At 44.8% G+C, this 17,275-nt stretch overlaps 1 protein-coding gene across 2 annotated transcripts; it reads right to left on the bottom strand.

Moving 5' to 3' along the window:
• Positions 1-603: 603 nt before the first annotated feature.
• On the bottom strand, positions 604-17,002 carry STK38 (serine/threonine kinase 38). Of its 2 annotated transcripts, XM_059488108.1 has the most exons (14): positions 16,872-17,002; positions 14,922-15,054; positions 12,419-12,470; positions 12,151-12,273; positions 10,913-10,996; positions 9,590-9,713; positions 9,038-9,192; positions 7,398-7,500; positions 6,784-6,845; positions 6,130-6,247; positions 5,655-5,778; positions 4,861-4,956; positions 4,519-4,613; positions 604-3,712 (listed from the first exon to the last, which is right to left on the bottom strand). In XM_059488108.1, the coding sequence occupies exons 2-14, from the start codon at positions 15,050-15,052 to the stop codon at positions 3,582-3,584; spliced, it is 1,398 nt and encodes a 465-aa protein (XP_059344091.1). In that variant the 5' UTR covers positions 15,053-15,054; positions 16,872-17,002; the 3' UTR covers positions 604-3,581. The 2 variants fall into 2 exon arrangements, with proteins under 2 accessions (XP_059344091.1, XP_059344093.1); XM_059488110.1 differs by lacking the exons at positions 14,922-15,054; positions 16,872-17,002 and adding an exon at positions 12,697-12,766.
• Between the last annotated feature and the right edge of the window lie 273 nt (positions 17,003-17,275).

Below are 17,275 nucleotides of genomic sequence, written 5' to 3'. Positions count from 1 at the left end.
TGCAGTGCTGTTCTAAAGGCAGCACTGACAACACTCCTCGAGCCACAAACTGCAGCATCTCTAACAACCCCCAGTGTTTTTGTTCAGTGCTGTGAAATGTGTTCTTCACTTTTACCTACTTGTCTTCAGAAGAAAACAGCTTTGGAGCAGACCTGGCTTTGATTTCCATCTTCAGCCCTGGATGTACTTCAGGCTTCTCTTGATGAAGGTTGGCAAGGCACTAAAAGTTTGAATAAGGTGGAGACCTCACAGCACCTTCCACTACTTGGAGAGGCTACAAGAAAAGTGGAGGACTTTTCATCAGGACCTGGACAAGGGGATGGATTCCCACTGCCAGAGGGCAGAGATGGATGGGATATTGGGAAGGAATTGTTCCCTGTGAGGGTGGGCAGCCCCTGGCACAGGGTGCCCAGAGCAGCTGTGGTTGCTCCTTCCCTGGCAGTGCCCAATGCCATGGTGGGGCTTGGAGCAACCTGGGATAGTGAAGATGTCCCTGCCCATGGCAGGGTGTTGGAATGGATGAGCTTTAAACCCTTCCAACCCAAACCATTCCAGGATTCCCTGATTCCTGTTTGTAAAACACAACATACCAACAACAGTGTGTTTACTAAGAGGATTTTATTTACACAACACAACGAGATCGCTCCATAAAAAGTTGACTACACCTGCCAAATTGTACAGTGCAATTTTGTAACAGCTTTTAAATATTTACAGAACACTTTTTCAACTTCGAGGTTAAGGCAGAGTCAGGGCACAGTGATAAGAAACACTTAGTGCAGCTTTGTGGTAGGCATGATACAGAGATGAACTGGCAGCATAAGGTGTTCAGATCCATTGGAAATTCAGATTGGAATTACTTCTACAAATCCAGCAACTGTAGCTTAAAAAAAAAAAAAAAGAGATAAAAGATACTAAGAACCTCAAAACACAAAACATGTAAAAATGTTTGGCTACCATGGGAGATGTAACAGGCATACAAAATCCTTACTGTCAGCAGTGAAATGTGGATCCTGGAAGGAGATACTGCAGGAGACACTTATTTCCCTAATGTTGGTATAAAACTGGAACAGGATGCAGGCTTACAGTGCACCTGGGATACAGAACCTCCCACTGCAAAGGTGTGTCCAGCAGGACTGGATTCAAACACATCCAGCTTTTGCTGGAAGACAACAGGAATGAGGTACCCAACTGCTCCTTGTGCCTTTGAAAACTTCACCTTGGACTCCTGTGACACACCTGAGGGGTCCCACTTCAAACACAGCACTAAAAATGCACAATACACAGTACTAGAGAGTTGGTTTTTCACAGCAACTTATCACAACTTAAAATTGTTTAGCTTCTTCATCTTTGGTATTTATAAATAAAAATGCTGGTCCCTTTCAGTAAAGGGCTAAGAATGCAGCTATTATCTCAAAATCATTTGTTCCTAATCCACAGCAGCTTCAAAGGATTTTGATTTTTGTTTTTATTTTAAGGCAGTAACTAAGCTGTTAAGAATTGAAAAAAAAAAAAAGATCTTACATTAATTCCAATGGTTTATAAGGCAACATTTTCAAATGGCTAGAAGAAACTGCAGGATAAAGATAGAACAGTTTGAGAAGCTGATATCAGTCCTTCATGCAAAGTCAAAAAGGAGCAGAATGTGATGCAGGGATGAGCTGATGAAAGCCTGATCCTGTAAGTCATTCCTTCCTTAGCCCTTATCCATCCGAGTGAGCCCTTCTGACCACAGAGATCCTGGGACTTCTGATTAAGGCTGGCTTTGCATTTCAGCTTGCTAGGATCCAACTGCTGTCTGAACTGCTTATGGCAAGTCATGAACTCGCAGGACATGTACAAAAAGCACAGGGGTGGTGAGGGGAGGACCCTGATGAGTTCTGTACAGTACTGGCAGTCCCCCACCAGGCCTTGGGGATGGCACTCGAGTCAAGAGACATCTAGGTAAACATTCCCTAAAAGCACCTATATAAAAAAAAAGTTCCACTACAAATCCATTTTGTTTCATTTTCTAATCAAGAAAGTCAGGACTAAACAGACCTGGAAGCCTTTTGTTTTCCTGTGAGACATCACTGGAGCTTTGTCTTGTCTGTACTCCACAGTTAGTGTTCAGCACCAAGAGAAGTTTGAATTGAGAAACACTTTTAGAAAACTCACTGAATTGTATTTTTAATATCTGATTGTAAATTCCAGACTGGAACCATGCAGGCTTATGGGTTAATGCCACCTGCCCCTGCAAGTGCAGAGTTAACTACAAATGGGCACAACGTGGAGCTTGTGGTTAGAAAAACAAATCAGGAAAAGCTCAGCTGAGGCAGAATCCTCCCTCCCAAAATGCTGTCATGTTCTGAGAGAGGCTTAGGCAAGGAAAGGCACTTTGGGGCTCTCCTGGAGAGACCCTGATCAGAACTGAATGTACTTTTATAAACAGAGTAGGCAACAATCAGTGAGCGGACAGGGTGGGTTCCAGTGCCCCAAAAGTGACCCCATGAGCACCATCCATGGAACACTCTGGGTACAGATGGTACAGCAAGAGCAGCTCTGTGAGGGAACACCAGGCAGGCTCCATCAGCAACATCCTGATCCTGTTCTGCTCAAAACCAACAGCAAAAAGGCCACAGGAGTTGGGTTTTGGCCTTTAAAGCACTGAAGATGCAGCAGAGCTCAGAGGAAACTGAGAAACAGCAGCAGGCAGCCTGGGAAGCCTCAGGGCTGGCCCAGCTGTGCACAACTTGCCCACCAAGGATCAGGTTCCTGGAATTCCCTCCCTCTGCTCTAATTCCAGACCCACTTATGTGACCAGCTGTAGTTTATCTGCATTGCTTATGGATCCACCCTGAAATACTGAAAAACTCGGTGCTCAGTGGAGGAAATGGCGCATTTCTCCTCTATTTAGGAAGGAAAAGGTGTTGCAAAATTTTTTAATTTAGAAAAAATATTAAATGGCTTGAGGGTCACTTAGTACCAAAAGTAAAGTGCACCAGAACTGGGGGCCACAGTGACTGAGCTGAGAAATGCAATTGAAGAGGCTTCCAGGGAGCATTACAAAAACAGCACTACAAAGTAAGGTTAAGGCAATCTGAGTTGTGTCCTTCTACTAGACAGTTTCCTGGAGAGTTGTCTGTCTCAAGCTTCAATTATTGCTTTGTTTCCTCTGTCCTGGAGTCCTCAGCTGGACTGGGCAAACAGTGCTGGCAGAATTGGCAGAGTGAGTTTGTCACTTAATGCAGGACTGGACACAGTCCTATAGAATTCCATGGTTTGCAATGCCAAAGGGAAAGCTTGCTGTCATCTCCCAATGGACTAGACAGTCTGGCAAAAAATATAAAAAAAACTCTTGCTCCTGAAGCAGCAAAAGGTGCTGGCAGCAGAGATGATGCAAACATGTGGAATTTTTCAATGGTGCAGGGAAAAAAAATCCTTAATAACAACCAGGTGTGTAACAAAACAGGGTCCTGAATTCTTCTCCAAGAGTTGATAGCCCTCAAGTTTTCTTTAAAAAAAACCAACAAGTTCTTTTATGGGTATAAACCCAAAGTACAGCAACAGAATTCCATGGCTCAGAAGTCCCAGGTAAAGCTGTGTTACTTCCCTCCTTTCATATAGGATGGAATTGCTCCTCGGGCTGTCAGGCCCTCGAAACGCTTGTAGGTGTAATTGATAAAAACCCAGTCTTTGTTCTTGTAGTCTGTCTCTGGGTGGTTGCTTGTTGCCACTGGGAAGACATAGAAGAAATAGAATTAATTATCCTTTGGAGCTGCAGAGTTTATTTTTTCATACAAAACACTGGATGAATGTTTCTAAAGGAAAAAAAAAAATCCTAAATGCAGATGCAGCTTTGTGTTTCAACCCCAGGAAAGAACTGCTGGGACACAGGACACGGCACAAGCATTGTGAGCTAGAAGAGGGCAGATTCAGATGACAGAAAGAAGAAATGTTTTACAATGTGAGCTGTGAAACACTGGCACAGGTTGCCCAGAGAGGTGGTGGATGCCCCAATCCCTGGAAGTGTTCCAGGCCAGGTTGGACAGGCTTGGAGCAGCCTGGGATAGTGAAGGTGTCCCTGCCCATGGCAGGGGGTGGAGTGGGATGAGCTTTAAGGTCCCTTCCAACCCAAACCAGTCTGGGATTCTGTTTTTAAACTCATGAAGCAAATGTGTGACTATGCTGTGATCCTTCAGAGATTCACAGCAAAAATCCCCATGAGTTCTACCCTTCCCCACCCTGCTCTAAGTGCCAGCAGGAATCAGCACCAAGGGGAACTGGCAGCATTGGGCTCTCAGGCCCTGCTGAGATTTGAACTTTCTGGAAGCTCTGCTGCCTCTGAGAGCTGCCCTTTCTCAGGCAACTCCCACATCATCTACAAGCCTGCATCTCCTCCAAAACCCAGCTTGCAACCCCTGCACCACAAAGCTATTTGGTCATGGTAAAAATTAATCAGTATCTAGTAAGATCTGACTAACAGGAAGGATTATTCTACAGAAGAGGAAGGTTTACACAGAGAATCAAACAATCATTTACCTGTTGGTTTAAGGATATCAGATTCTGGAAATTCATCAAAGTTTGAGGTATCATCAATGCTTTTAATTTCTATTGAAATCGCAGCAGGTCTCTCTCTGCCAAGAAGAGCAGATGAAGCATTGAGATTTCAAAGGCAGACAAAGCAGGGTTCAGCCACCTTTCATTTCTCAGCTGAATCATGACTGAAGGTACCTAAACCTCAGCAAGCATCAGGTAGAGAACAAAATGTTCTCACCCACAGCTGGATGTGATAAATGCCAGTCAGCTGCTCCCTGCTGCAGACCAGGGCTGGCCTGAGCAGCCCCTAGAGAAGAGCAGTTGCTTTTCTGCAAAGCATCTTACCTGATGTGCTCCCAATCAACCCCTTCAAAGAATGGGTTACTCTTTATTTCCTCCACACCAGATGCACCAATTCTGTGCTCCCATTCACAGCAAAATCTGGGATGGAAGGAAGAATGAAAATGAAGGGAGAATGAAAACGAAAGCATTCCATCCAGAAATGGAACAGCTTTCTGAACTGATACTGCTGCAGTTTCTTAACATATAAATGGAGCAGACCAAGAACTTCCACAGCAAAACCAACACACAAAGTTATGTACAGGAATGTCATGTCCAATGCCACAGTTAAGATGTGCTACTCCTTCACAACAGGATAATGTGACCTTTCTATTTCAGGACCAGAGTAGAGGAGAACATATAAAGCCTAAAAAAACAGACATTTATATTTCTGTCCTGAGAATAGATACTGAAGTACAAATGAGTCAGCAAGCACTGGGACACATTTGTATGCTCCAGTGCATACAAAGGCAAAATCATTGCTGTTGCAAGAAGTCAACTCTGTCAAAAGGATTGAACTTGTGTCCTTCCATGAGAAGGCTGCAGGCAAAATAAGGAGCAGAAACATTTTGCCAGAGTAGTAGCACTTCCATGGGAACTCCTTTTTAGCACAGTTTAGTCAGGGAACCACTAAATGGCCTGAGAGACAAAAGTATTTGACAAGGGAGTGCAGCATTTAATGCATGGGTGTAACAGTTTGTAGCATCAGGGTTTTCCATGTGAAACAAGCCATGAGAGGCATAGAACACAAAAACAAGAAAATTAGTGCTGTATTAACTGGCAAACCATGGGGTTGGCACCTTAAAATAAGATCCTTGGCTTTATCAGAGATTGGAACCTCTGGAGGAAATGTCAGGGTCTCCTTCCAGTTCATCACTTTCTTATATGTCTCTTGAGGAGTCTCAGAACAGAATGGTGGATAACCTGAAAATAAACAAAAATATTATCTTGGATCAAGCAAAATTAATCCCTGAAGCCAGAACACACCAGAGACCAGGCAAGGAGTGGATGCTCTGAGAACTTGACCCCAAGCACAGAAATTGGCTGCCCAAAGCAGCTGTGGCTGCCCCATCCCTAGAAGTGTCCAAGGCCAGGTTGGACAGGCCTTGGAGCAACCTGGGATAGTGAAGGTGTCCATGCCATGGCAGAGGGTGACAGGGATGAGCTTTAAAGTCTTCTCCAACCCAAATCAGTCTGGGATTCTATGAATATATGAATACAGCTGATGTGCTGCTCCACCATTCCCACCTCCAGCCTGCCCTGCCTGTTCCTTACCAATCAACATCTCGTACATGATGACCCCCAGGGACCACCAGTCACACAGTTTGTTGTATCCAGTCTGCATGAAGACCTCAGGAGCAATGTAATCTGGAGTTCCCACTGTAGAAAAAGCCTGGAACAAACACCATCAGTTATGCATCTGCAGGGAAAACTGCCTGACATGGACATGGGAACTCAAACAAGAGTGATTATTTTGAGAAGACACCAGATTGTCTCTGAGATCCTTTAGCAAAGGTGTTTAAAGCCTTTCTTCCAAAATATGTAGAGACAAAATTAATATCTTCACGTGAAAGAGTCTTAAAATAGCACCAGAAAAACAGGGAAGGGTATCAGTGTCCTGGAATGGGTCACCTTAGAGACCTTTGTGAGATTGGAAGTGGCAAGAACTGATAGTTTTGGCTAGGAAACTTCAGATATCCATGTAAATAATTATGGCAGTGCTATCTCTGCACATATGTCACCAGCTGTTCAGCAGATGGATGAAGGACAAACTAGAGTCATTCCTCTTCTTTTTAAAAAAATCCCTGAATCTTTTCCTTTCAGGATTGTCCAGACCTCAGATGCATTAAAAACTTCCATGTAAATCCATGTTCCATGTGGGTGCAACACCTCAGCAGGAACATCTCCAAGCAGGTGGAACCTACTCACCAGCTGCCGGCGATTCCTCTTCCAAGTCTCTGCTTTCCTCTTGGAATTCATGTTCTGGAAAGCTGAAGGAGATTCAATAGCTGTGACTGGATCCTACTGGACACCCAATACATTTTTACCCCCAAAATATCTTTACCACTACACTAAAGATCTCATTTAAGATGTGGGTCAATACCTCAAATCTAAACCTCTCAGCAACTTCCAAACCTATGAAATATGGGCAACATCTAATTGAGCCTTTCATTAGCAAACTATGTTTTCAGGGTTGATGTAACTCCATGATTGAAGGTCTTCCCTTCCAGAATAATCCCGGATACTCAGACTGTGCTGGTTTATTCATTTCAGTAATGAGATCCAGCCAGCAGCTACCAACTCACTGAGTTCTCACTTTATTACACATGCAAAAGGCAACAGCAGAGTCTGTTTCAGAGACAAACTTCTGGAAATGAAAGTGGGTTTAAAGTAACTGAAATGATCTTACAGAAAATGAAAATCCACCTCAGGATGTAAAGTTGATTATTAGATCCCCACTGCAGCCATACCCTCACACTGAAATGAGTTTTGTCAGCACCCAAGAGCAACCAACCAGATCCCTTTGGAGCCAAAGAACTTACTGAAGTCACTGGGAAGACTGTGATTCAAGTTCCTGTAAAATTCTGTCCTGTGGGCTTTCTTCAGTCCAGTACACAGACCAAAATCTGAGAGTTTCACGTGGCCCTAGAAATAAACAAAACAAAACAACAAAAACACCCAATATAAGGCATTATCATAGTAAATCACAGCATCAGCAAGGTTGGAAGAGAACCCAACACCACCCTCAACACTTCTAAGTGATGTCCCCAAGTGCCACATCCAGATGCCTCTTGAACACTTCCAGAGACTGTGAACACTTCCAACACCTCCCTGGGCAATTTATTCCAATGCCTGACCACTCCTGCAGTGAAAAAAAAATATCTAATATCTAATCTGTACCTCCCCAGCACAACTTAAGGCCAGTTCCTCTCATTCTTTCCCTTGAGACATGGCAGAAGAGCCTGACCCCCATCTGGCTGCACCTTCCTGTCAGGGAGAGCAAGAAGGTCCCCCCTGAGCCTCCTTTTCTCCAGGATGAGCCCCCTCAGGTCTCTCAGCTGCTCCAGACCCTTCCCCAGCTCCATTCCCTTCTCTGGACATGCCCCAGCCCCTCAATGTCCTTTGCTTTCCTTGTTTAAACCCAACACTGGATGGGTACAGGGAATGAAGCCATCAATGCTCCACAGAGAAAGCCCAGTGCCAATTTACTTCAGGAAACCTCTGCTCTGCCAGCTCCCAACAATTTCAGGGTGGAAGGAAACATCTCCAGAGGCACCTGCAGTCCCTGGGCTGTGTATTGACCCCAGGAGATAAAAATCACCCTAAATTCAGTGATTGAATCTGTCCTGTTGCATAACATGACCACGCTGACCACAAGCAATTTTAGAGGTGTATCTATAAAATACACCTTCTTTTCAAAGCCCTAAATGTAATCATGTCTAGAGGTGAACATTCTGAATTGGGCACACTGCTTGAAGAAGCTGTGGCTGCCCCAGCCCTGGAAGTATCCAAGGCCAGGTTGGATGGGGCTTGGAGCACCCTGGGACACCAGAAAGGTGGAACAGGATGAGTTTCAAGGTCCTTTCCAACCCAAACCATCCTGGGATTCTGCAGTAATTCCACACAGTAGTGGGAAACTCATTATTTACTGCTGGCAAACTCTTTCCAAGAAATCTTCATTTTAGGCAAACTTGGGAGTGAGAAATAAGAGGAACTGAAACAACTGGGCTTTCTGCAAAGTGCCTGCAATAACCAGGTAGCCTGGGCAGCCCTCAGGGATACACCCTGATCCTGAGGGAGGTTCTCCACTCTCAGCCTGGCTACTGGAACAGCCACGTCCTTCACATTTGGTACCACCAGAGCTGGCAAGTGGGAGTGGAACAGATGTGAGAGAAAAGGGAAACAGCTTTGCCTAAGAGGGAACTGAAACCACGTGCTTTAAACTGCATCTGAAATTGCCAAAAATAGTTTAAACAGCTGTCAGAAGAGCTCAAGGTCTGAGTGGAGCTGGGGTCTTTCCTGGCTTTTGGGGATTCTCCTTGGCAATCTGGCAGATATGCCCCTCAAAAGCTGGAAGGGACAGGGCTAAATAAAGAAGCACCATCTTCTTCCACAACTGTCCACACCCCTTCAGGTCAATATGAGCAGTCACAAGGCCTCTTTGTTAACAGCCAGCCCATACCTTGCTGTCCAGGAGGAGGTTGTCTGGTTTTATGTCACGATGGATGAATCCCAGCTGGTGGATGGAGTCAATGGCCAGCACGGTCTCAGCAATGTAGAACTGTGTCTCCTCCTCTGTCAGAGTGTCCTTCTTCATCAACAATGTCATCATGTCACCTGGAAACCCCCCAGAGGTGAACACACAGGCTCCACTCTCACTGAGTTTGAAGACATTTCTAGAAAAAAGCCATTTCTGCTGCATTGAGCTAAAACCAGCAGAGATTGCCAAACCTGGATATGCTCTGGCTCTGTAGACAGCCAGGGCATAGCAAGGGTAGGAATTAGAAGAATATTAAAGCCAAGTTTAAATACCTGCAGCTTGAAGACCCAAACAGGAAACCTCAAGCCTGCCCAAACACCTCAGTACCCTAAAAAGCAGAAATCTTGTTCCCTTCCAGATGTACAGTACAAACACCACGTGCACTCCAGTCCCAGACTGCATTCTAATGAAGGAATTACCAATAATTACCAATCCCCAATCAAAAGGAGAGCAGCCCTTGCATTCCAGAGTTACCTCCAGGCAGGAACTCCATGATCAGGTAGAGGTTTAGCTTGTCCTGGAAACTGTAGAACATCTTCACAACCCACAAGCTGTCTGCCTCCACCAGGATGTCCCGTTCTGCACGGATGTGGCCAACCTGGACACACACAGTGCACTGGGTAAGTTTTATTAAATTCATATATTTCACAGGCAATTCAATTATTAGTCTGAACAGCATCAAATATTGAGAAGACAAAAGTCAAATTTCTGCACAAAGGCAGAAACACTATCAGAACATTCAACATGTGGTTGATTATATATATATATTTTATACCTATTACATATACACCTATATATAACTCTATAAATAGTAAACCTGTACATTATATAAATCCTATATACAAAAATCTCAATTCTTTACAAATATACCTAATCATTAGATCTCTTTTTAAAAACACAAGAGCTTCATCCCAGTGCTGAACACATGACTGTCCCAGATCATTATATATCCAGAAGTACTAGCAAAGGAAAGCTTTAAATATGTTAAATGCTGCTTCTTTATGTCTCTGAGTCTGAATTCCAGCAGTTGTAGCTCTGATACTTATATCCAATCCTGCAAGTCAGAAGTGCAGTAAAACACTGGCCTTGAAGCCTGCATTGAATCATTTGCACAGGACTTTGTGTTGAAAAGAAGTGCTTGTGAATTCAGAGAATTTTCTGACTTATTTCCTCCATAAGAAAAGACACAAAAAGCCCAGAATTTTTAACCATTGAAGCACAGGTGGCTATTCCTCCTCTACACACACCACAGAGTGATCCATGGTACAGCTCCTGCAGTTGTATCTCTAATATTTATATTCAATCCTGTAAGTCAGAAGTGCAGTAAAACACTGAATCATTTGCACAGAACTTTGTGTTGAAAGAGCCCACTAGAAAAAAAGTCCTTGTGAATTCAGAGATTTTTCTGACTTATTTCCTCCATAAGAAAAGACACAAAACCCCAAGAATTTTTAGCTACTGAAGCACAAAAGCCTATTCCTGCTCTGCAGACAGAGTGATCCATGGTACACATCCTGCAGTTCTATCTCTGATATAAATATCTTTATATTTATATCCGATCCTGTAAGTCAGAAGTGCAGTAAAACACTGGCCTTGAAGCCTGCATTGAATCATTGCACAGAACTTTGTGTTGAAAAGAAGTCCTTGTGAATTCAGAGATTTTTCTGACTTATTTCCTCCATAAGAAAAGACACAAAAACCCCAGAATTTTTAGCTACTGAAGCACAGAAGCCTATTCCTGCTCTGCACACACCACAGAGTGATCATGGCCCAGCTCCTGCTCGAGGTGTTCCTCACCTGCTCCTTCTCAAGCATATCAGCTTTGCGTAGGATCTTCATGGCATAAACGTGCCCCGTGTCCTTCTTCTGCACCAGGCGCACCTGGGGGCACACAGACATTGATCAAACCCAGCACAGCTCTTGACCTTGACACAGTTTGGTATCAAACCCTTGGCTTCCATTCCATTAAATCATCTCAGGTTGTAAAACACCTGAACCATCAGACAGTGCACAGCAATGGCAGAAAGTCCTGCTAATGCTAAGAGCTGCAGTTATTTTAACAGAGGACCATGAGTGATTCACACCTGTAGGAAATAGATTTGTAGAGAATTCTTAAAGTTTAATAGGAAGTTACATAGTATATATTTGTATGGAAACTTTGAGATAAGAAATATTAACTTAGACATATTATGGAATAGGATAAATATTGTTGAGAGAAAAAGAGAATTAGAAACAAGTTTTAAAAGAAACACATTGTAAATATATATAAATATATATAATATATAATTTTATATAAATATAATATACAATGTATAATATACAATGTATAATATACAATGTATAATATACAATGTATAATATACAATGTATAATATACAATGTATAATGTGTTTATATATTATTATATAAATATTTATATAATAATATATAAATACATTGTTTTATATCTATATATATAATGCCCACCAAGAATAATTTTAGATAACTAGCTTTAAAGCATTTACAACATAGGGTACCAAAAACTGATAGACCAAGAAACACTTATAATATATTGTAATTAAGAAATAGTTAACTTCTGATTGTGATGGTGTAAATTGTAATATCTATATTGTCTCACCCTTCACTTGAGATTAAAAATAGAATAAAAGTTTTTAAAACACTTCTCAATTACCCCATCTCTAAATCAGAAAAATATATACACCTAAAGCAGGTGGTCCAAAGCCCCTTCTCTGAGGGCCACCACAAGAGAATGCAAGGCCCTCCACCTCTCCCTAAGCCCAGCCCCAGAAGTTCACCTTTAAAACCCACTGCAAACCTGTATTTAGCTGTCCATCAGATCATTTTCAACATCATTCTGCTTCCTCTAAAGCACAGGATGCCTTGAACCAGCATTTATTAGGTAAAAAAACAGCTGCACGTGCCTGTTCAGCTAAAGTCAATCTGTGGTTGTTCCTTTTGCTTCTATAAACTGAGCAAGTCTTTAACAAACACCAGAGCCAGTTAAAAACACATATAGTCATTTTTTCTGGACTCACCTCTCCAAATGCTCCTCTGCCTATTACTTTGAGAGACTCAAAGTCCTCCAGTCCCAGCCTGGTTCTCTTGAGGCGAAGGAACTCCGTCTCCTTCTGTGCATGTGCCGACCTCCTGATCCTTTTCTAGAGTTTAAGAGACCCCAGTGAGAGCTCTGCAGGTGGCTTCCACAGGGACCACAGCAATTCCAAGGAAAGATCCCAGATCTCCATTTAGAAAAAGAAAATTTCTTGTATTTAACCATTAAGACAGTTTTTCCACATTCATTACCTCTTCGTCTTTTAGGCCTTCTTCTTCCATCATTTGTTCTAGTTTCTTTTGTCTAGAGCAGAGACAAATTAGAAAAATAAAGGTTGAATCATTAACCTTGCTTTTTAAATTAAATTAGAAAAAAAAAACAGGTTGAATCATTAACTTTGTTTCTCAACAAGGTGCACATATCCACAACCTCTGGTTTGTGCCAGCAAGTTATGAGGGTAAAGATGTACAAGAGACTCAGACAGGAAATTAATTCTGAAGAATCTACTATGTAGTTTTATAATTCCAACCTTGTCCTCTCTGGTTTTAATAAACTAAACCTGCCCTGAGTTCCACAAGTTATTCAAGTGTACATTTTTGCTGTACACAAACACAAATTGAGAGATCTGGGTTCTGTTCTTATCTCTCTCTGACACCTGGGCAAGTCACTTCAGGCCACAGCCATAAGAAGCATTTAAACACCAAAATTTCACTTATTCCAGAAAGAATTGGTATTCAAACACATTTAAAATTTCTCTGCATCTCAAACTATTCACATGCAAGATGAGAAAAGTTATTTTAGATTTCCTAATCCCTGAAATACTCAAAATACTTGGGAAGAGGAAACTTGTCTGTACATGTTCTCCCCCTTAAAGAATCAAAAATATTTACAGTCTTAGTACAAAGGGATTATTTGGGAGAAAAGAAAGGAGGAAGGAAGACTTTAGAAGGGGAATGACTTCAGGGGACATTTGTAATGATTATCCTCCGGAATTTTTCCCAGTGCCAGTCATATTAACAGCTGGCTGAACAGGGCCTGGTGGTTTGGGACATTACAAATATACTAAAAAATTCCTTTTTTTTCTGCAAGTCATTCTTTGCAAGATCCTCTTCCTGTCTCCTGGGGCTCTCTGCAGCTGCTGTGATGTGATAATATTTGGGGTTATCACTTCAGAATCAAGCACAATGAAAATGCCCTTGCTCAAGTACCAGTGACCCCAATCCACACTCAAACCAGCAACTCCAGTAGCAAAATCTGAATTACACAGAATTAAACAGCTCAGCAGGACAGAGTGATGCCAAAGCCATGCTGAAATTCCCCCAAATATCCCTAATAGGTCAATCTGCACTTCAGGGTACAGTGTCAACACCATTTAAACTCCAAATTACACACCCACAGACATGTGTTGCTACAAAAAACATGTAACTCATAAAGTCCAGTCTGTTTGTTCAGACAAGGTCTTAATACCAAACAGAAAAAAATCTGAGATTTTGGGAATACATAACAGTGCTCACAGTGAGTAAATAAATTTTAAAGGCAAGAGCTTTGTGAGGACAAAGAAACTAATTAAATCAGTGATATTTTCTGCCTGAACTGGACCTCAGTCTCTCTTTACTCATCAGAAGCTTTGAAGCAAGTACCTTTGCACATTAGTATTTATTTCTAAATTGTTTCCTCATTTCTGCAGCTCTTGCAGTGAGCAGGTATCGGGGAGCTCCTTGGGGAGCTTGTTAAGCAGCAAAGCCAAACCAACAATGAACCATTTTCCAAATTCTGGTTATAGCCTCCATGGCAAGCTGCGAGAACAGCAGAAGTGCCACAATTGAGGATATTCAGCAAATTAGAGGGTTGCAGCCAAAGTTAAGCCACACAGCTCAGTGCAGTGCATTGCTGGATTGGACTTTAAGAGGTGCCCAAGTTCAGGTCAGTCCCAGCACTGACTCCTCACAGCACCCCCTCCTTGCTCCCTGCACTGTCCTCTGCACATCTGCACATGGCTCAGGGCAATCCCAGCAAAACCCAGAGAATGGACTGGGAGCAGCCCTGGCACGAGGATTTGGGGGTGCTGGTGAGGCAGAGCTGGACATGCCCCAGTGCAGACCCCACTGAGCCCTGGGCTGATCCCCCAGTGTGGGCAGCATTTGAGGGGGGGATTCTGCCCCTCTGCCCTGCTCAGGTGAGACCCCACCTGCAGAGGGAACTCCAACCCTGGGGCCAGCACAGGAAGGAGCTGGAGCTGCTGGAGAGAGCCCAGAGGAGGCCACAGAGATGCTGCAAGGGCTGAAGCCAGGCTGGAAGAGCTGGGAATGCCCAGCCTGGAGAGGTGAAGGGAAAGCTCAGAGCCCCTGCCAGAACCTAAAGGGGATCTAGGAGAGCTGGAGAGGGACTGGGGACAAGAGCCTGGAAGGACAGAACAAGAGGGAATGGCTTCCCACTGCCACAGGACAGGGTTAGGTGGGATACTGGTAAGGAATTTTTGGCTGTGAGGTGCTGAGGCCCTGGCACAGGGTGTCCAGAGCAGCTGTGGCTGCCCCTGGATCCCTGGCAGTGCCCAAGGCCAGGCTGGATGGGGCTTGGAGCAGCCTGGGGTAGTGAAGGTGTCCCTGCCCATGGCAGGGGTGGAACTGTATGAGCTTTAAGGTCCCTTCCAACAGAAACCAGAAGATTTTATTATTTTTGCTTTGAAAACAAAATCCATTCAATATAACTTTTGGCTGTTATCCAGCATGGAAGGGAAACAAGAAGGATTTTTACCTCATCTCTCGCTCCTCGTGCTGAGCTATGAGGTTGCTGTAGAAGTTTTCCAATGTCACCTTTGTCATTGTGACTCTCTCCTTGGTGTGGTTACTCATGGATGAGCACGGTGTAGGGCCTGTCATGGCCATGGCTGGTGGGAAAGGAGAAGGGAAGAACATCAAACATTATAAATGGCAAATAATCTTGAAACAAGAATCCATACCCATTAAGTGGTGCTTAATCACAGAGTTCAGATTTTAATAACAAAGATCACCAGCTTAAGCTAAGCAGGGAAAAGTCTTACAAAATAAAAGGTACAAGTCAAACTTCCTGTTTTGAACATTTTTTGATCTGAAATTAAAGGGAAGGAAACTTAAGAAACTTTGAGCCTCAAAAACCACAATTTAAGCCAGCACTGCAAATGTTTATTGCTGCCACCACCACATTCTATCTTCAATGAATGCTCAAAATAGGAATATCACACTGAAACATCTAATCCAGAAGTTATTCTTCCCATAACCCTTGCAGAAATAATTCCACCAGTTGCTTACAGGCTCTTCTGCTGTGAAATTTATCTAAATCCTGAAAGTTATCCCAATAAGAGAGCAACTGAGGAATGAGCAAAAAGGGTATTTAGTTGCCCTTAAGCACTTTTACTAGAAAAACATCTAGTAAATAAATTTGGCCAAATCCAGAGGATCACTACCTTTGAGCAAGTTGTAGTTTAAAAAATATCAAAAAACCCAAACCCTACTGTAAGTATCTGACATATTTATTTCTAAGAAAGATATATGTATTTTAATATCCTTTGTTTCTGAGAATACAGTAGATAAATACTGGAGTGTAGCAGCTTCAGTGTATTTAACATCCCAGCTCTATTTCCTGATATGCTTTAAAAAACCCCAAATATTTCCAATGTACAACTACACCTTACCCTGCTTCTCCTGTACACCACATAACCTGCAGTAAGGTAACAGAGTTTTGCAAGTATTACTAGAAGTTGCAGACAAAATAGGTGAAACACTTCCCATTTTTATAACCCTGGGTGCTGCCAACACGCTCGAATGACTCTTTCTGTTCACTTTTTGCAGCTCTTTACGAGGCAGGGCCCTGCAAACCACCTCCTTCCCAGACAGCAGCTACGTGTGTGCTGTGCTCACAGGTTCCTCAGGGACAGGAGCTGGTGACCATCTCCAGCTGGGTGGCTTTTGAGATGGAATTATGGAATTATGTGAGGTGGAATCATGGCTTTATGCAAGAGCAGCTCAGAGTGACAGACACGAGTGGAGGGGTCACAACTCTGCGAGTATCCTTGGATATGAGGTTACACTCCAAGAGGTGAGTGCTTACACACCCAGAAATGGGGGCTGCCCCCGGAATTGGGGGTCTGCACCCCCAGATTTGGGGTCAGACACTCCGTGGCTGTCAGTGGGAGCTGTAAAACCCACGGGCGGTTTTCACATCCTAGAGAACAAACCAAGAAAATTCTCTGACAGAAAGAGGTGCAGGGGAAATAAAAAAGGAAGGGGAACAAAAGAGAAAGTATCGGTGCCAAACCACCTGTTGGCGCTCGGGGCCCTTCAAGGGGATGGGCGCTCAGAGCCCACCGACCAGCCCGGGGGCAGCGGGACGGAGCGGGGCTGGACGCCCCCGCAGCGGGGCCCGGCGGGGAGGTGACACCGGCGGGGAGGTGACACCGGCGTGGCCCGAGCGGCGGAGGGGCCCGGCAGCATCCCCGGAGCGGACAAAGGGGGCCCGAGCCACCAACACGGGAGGAGCAGGGGAGCCCCGCCGGCCCCGGGCCCGCAGCGCGGCCGCCCCCAGCCCCGCTGAGCGCTCCGGGCTCCGCTCCCCGGGAGAGGCGAAGGGCCCGCGGGGAAAAGGGGAAAGAGGGAAAGAGGAGGGCGGGGAGAGGATGCGGAGCGCTGGGTGGGGGGCGCCCGTAGGAACAAGGCGGGAGCGGCTTACCCGGAGCCCCCCGGAAGGGGCGGCAGCAGCTGCAGGCGAGGCGCGGTCCCGGCTGCGGAGCGGCGGGTGGGGGGCTCGGAGCGGGGCCACCGCCGCCCCCCGCACCCACAGCGACCCGGCCGGGACGGGCGGCGCAGGGACCGCTACGGCAGCGCAGGCGCCCCGCGCCCGGCCCGCCCCGCCCGGGCGGAGCCCCGCGCCCGGCCCGCCCCGCCCGCAGCGCCTGCGCCGCGCCCGCCCCGCGCACGGGGATCCGCGCGAGCCGCGGGTGCTGCGGCCCCGCATCAACCCCTGCTCTCCTCTGGTCCGGCCACAGGCGCCGGCCTGCCTGCGGTGTCCCGGCATATGGCGCAGTTGAGATGCCCGCGATACACAGAGTGTCGCCCTGCAGTTTCAGAAGAACA

Source organism: Ammospiza nelsoni, chromosome 23 (assembly GCF_027579445.1).
Source record: "Ammospiza nelsoni isolate bAmmNel1 chromosome 23, bAmmNel1.pri, whole genome shotgun sequence".
Lineage (NCBI taxonomy): Eukaryota > Metazoa > Chordata > Aves > Passeriformes > Passerellidae > Ammospiza > Ammospiza nelsoni.
Note: the sequence above shows the minus strand (reverse complement) of the source record. Positions and strands in the feature narration are given on the sequence as shown.

Bases quoted from the DNA above. Each gene is read 5' to 3' on its own strand.
- STK38 (XM_059488108.1), bottom strand. From the start codon at position 15,052: ATGGCCATGACAGGCCCTACACCGTGCTCATCCATGAGTAACCACACC. The intron at 10,997-12,150 runs GTGAGTCCAGAA...GTGTGCCCCCAG, and splicing joins GCAGAGGAGCATTTGGAGAG to GTGCGCCTGGTGCAGAAGAA. The intron at 4,614-4,860 runs GTAAGATGCTTT...TCTTCTTGGCAG, and splicing joins GTTGATTGGGAGCACATCAG to AGAGAGACCTGCTGCGATTT.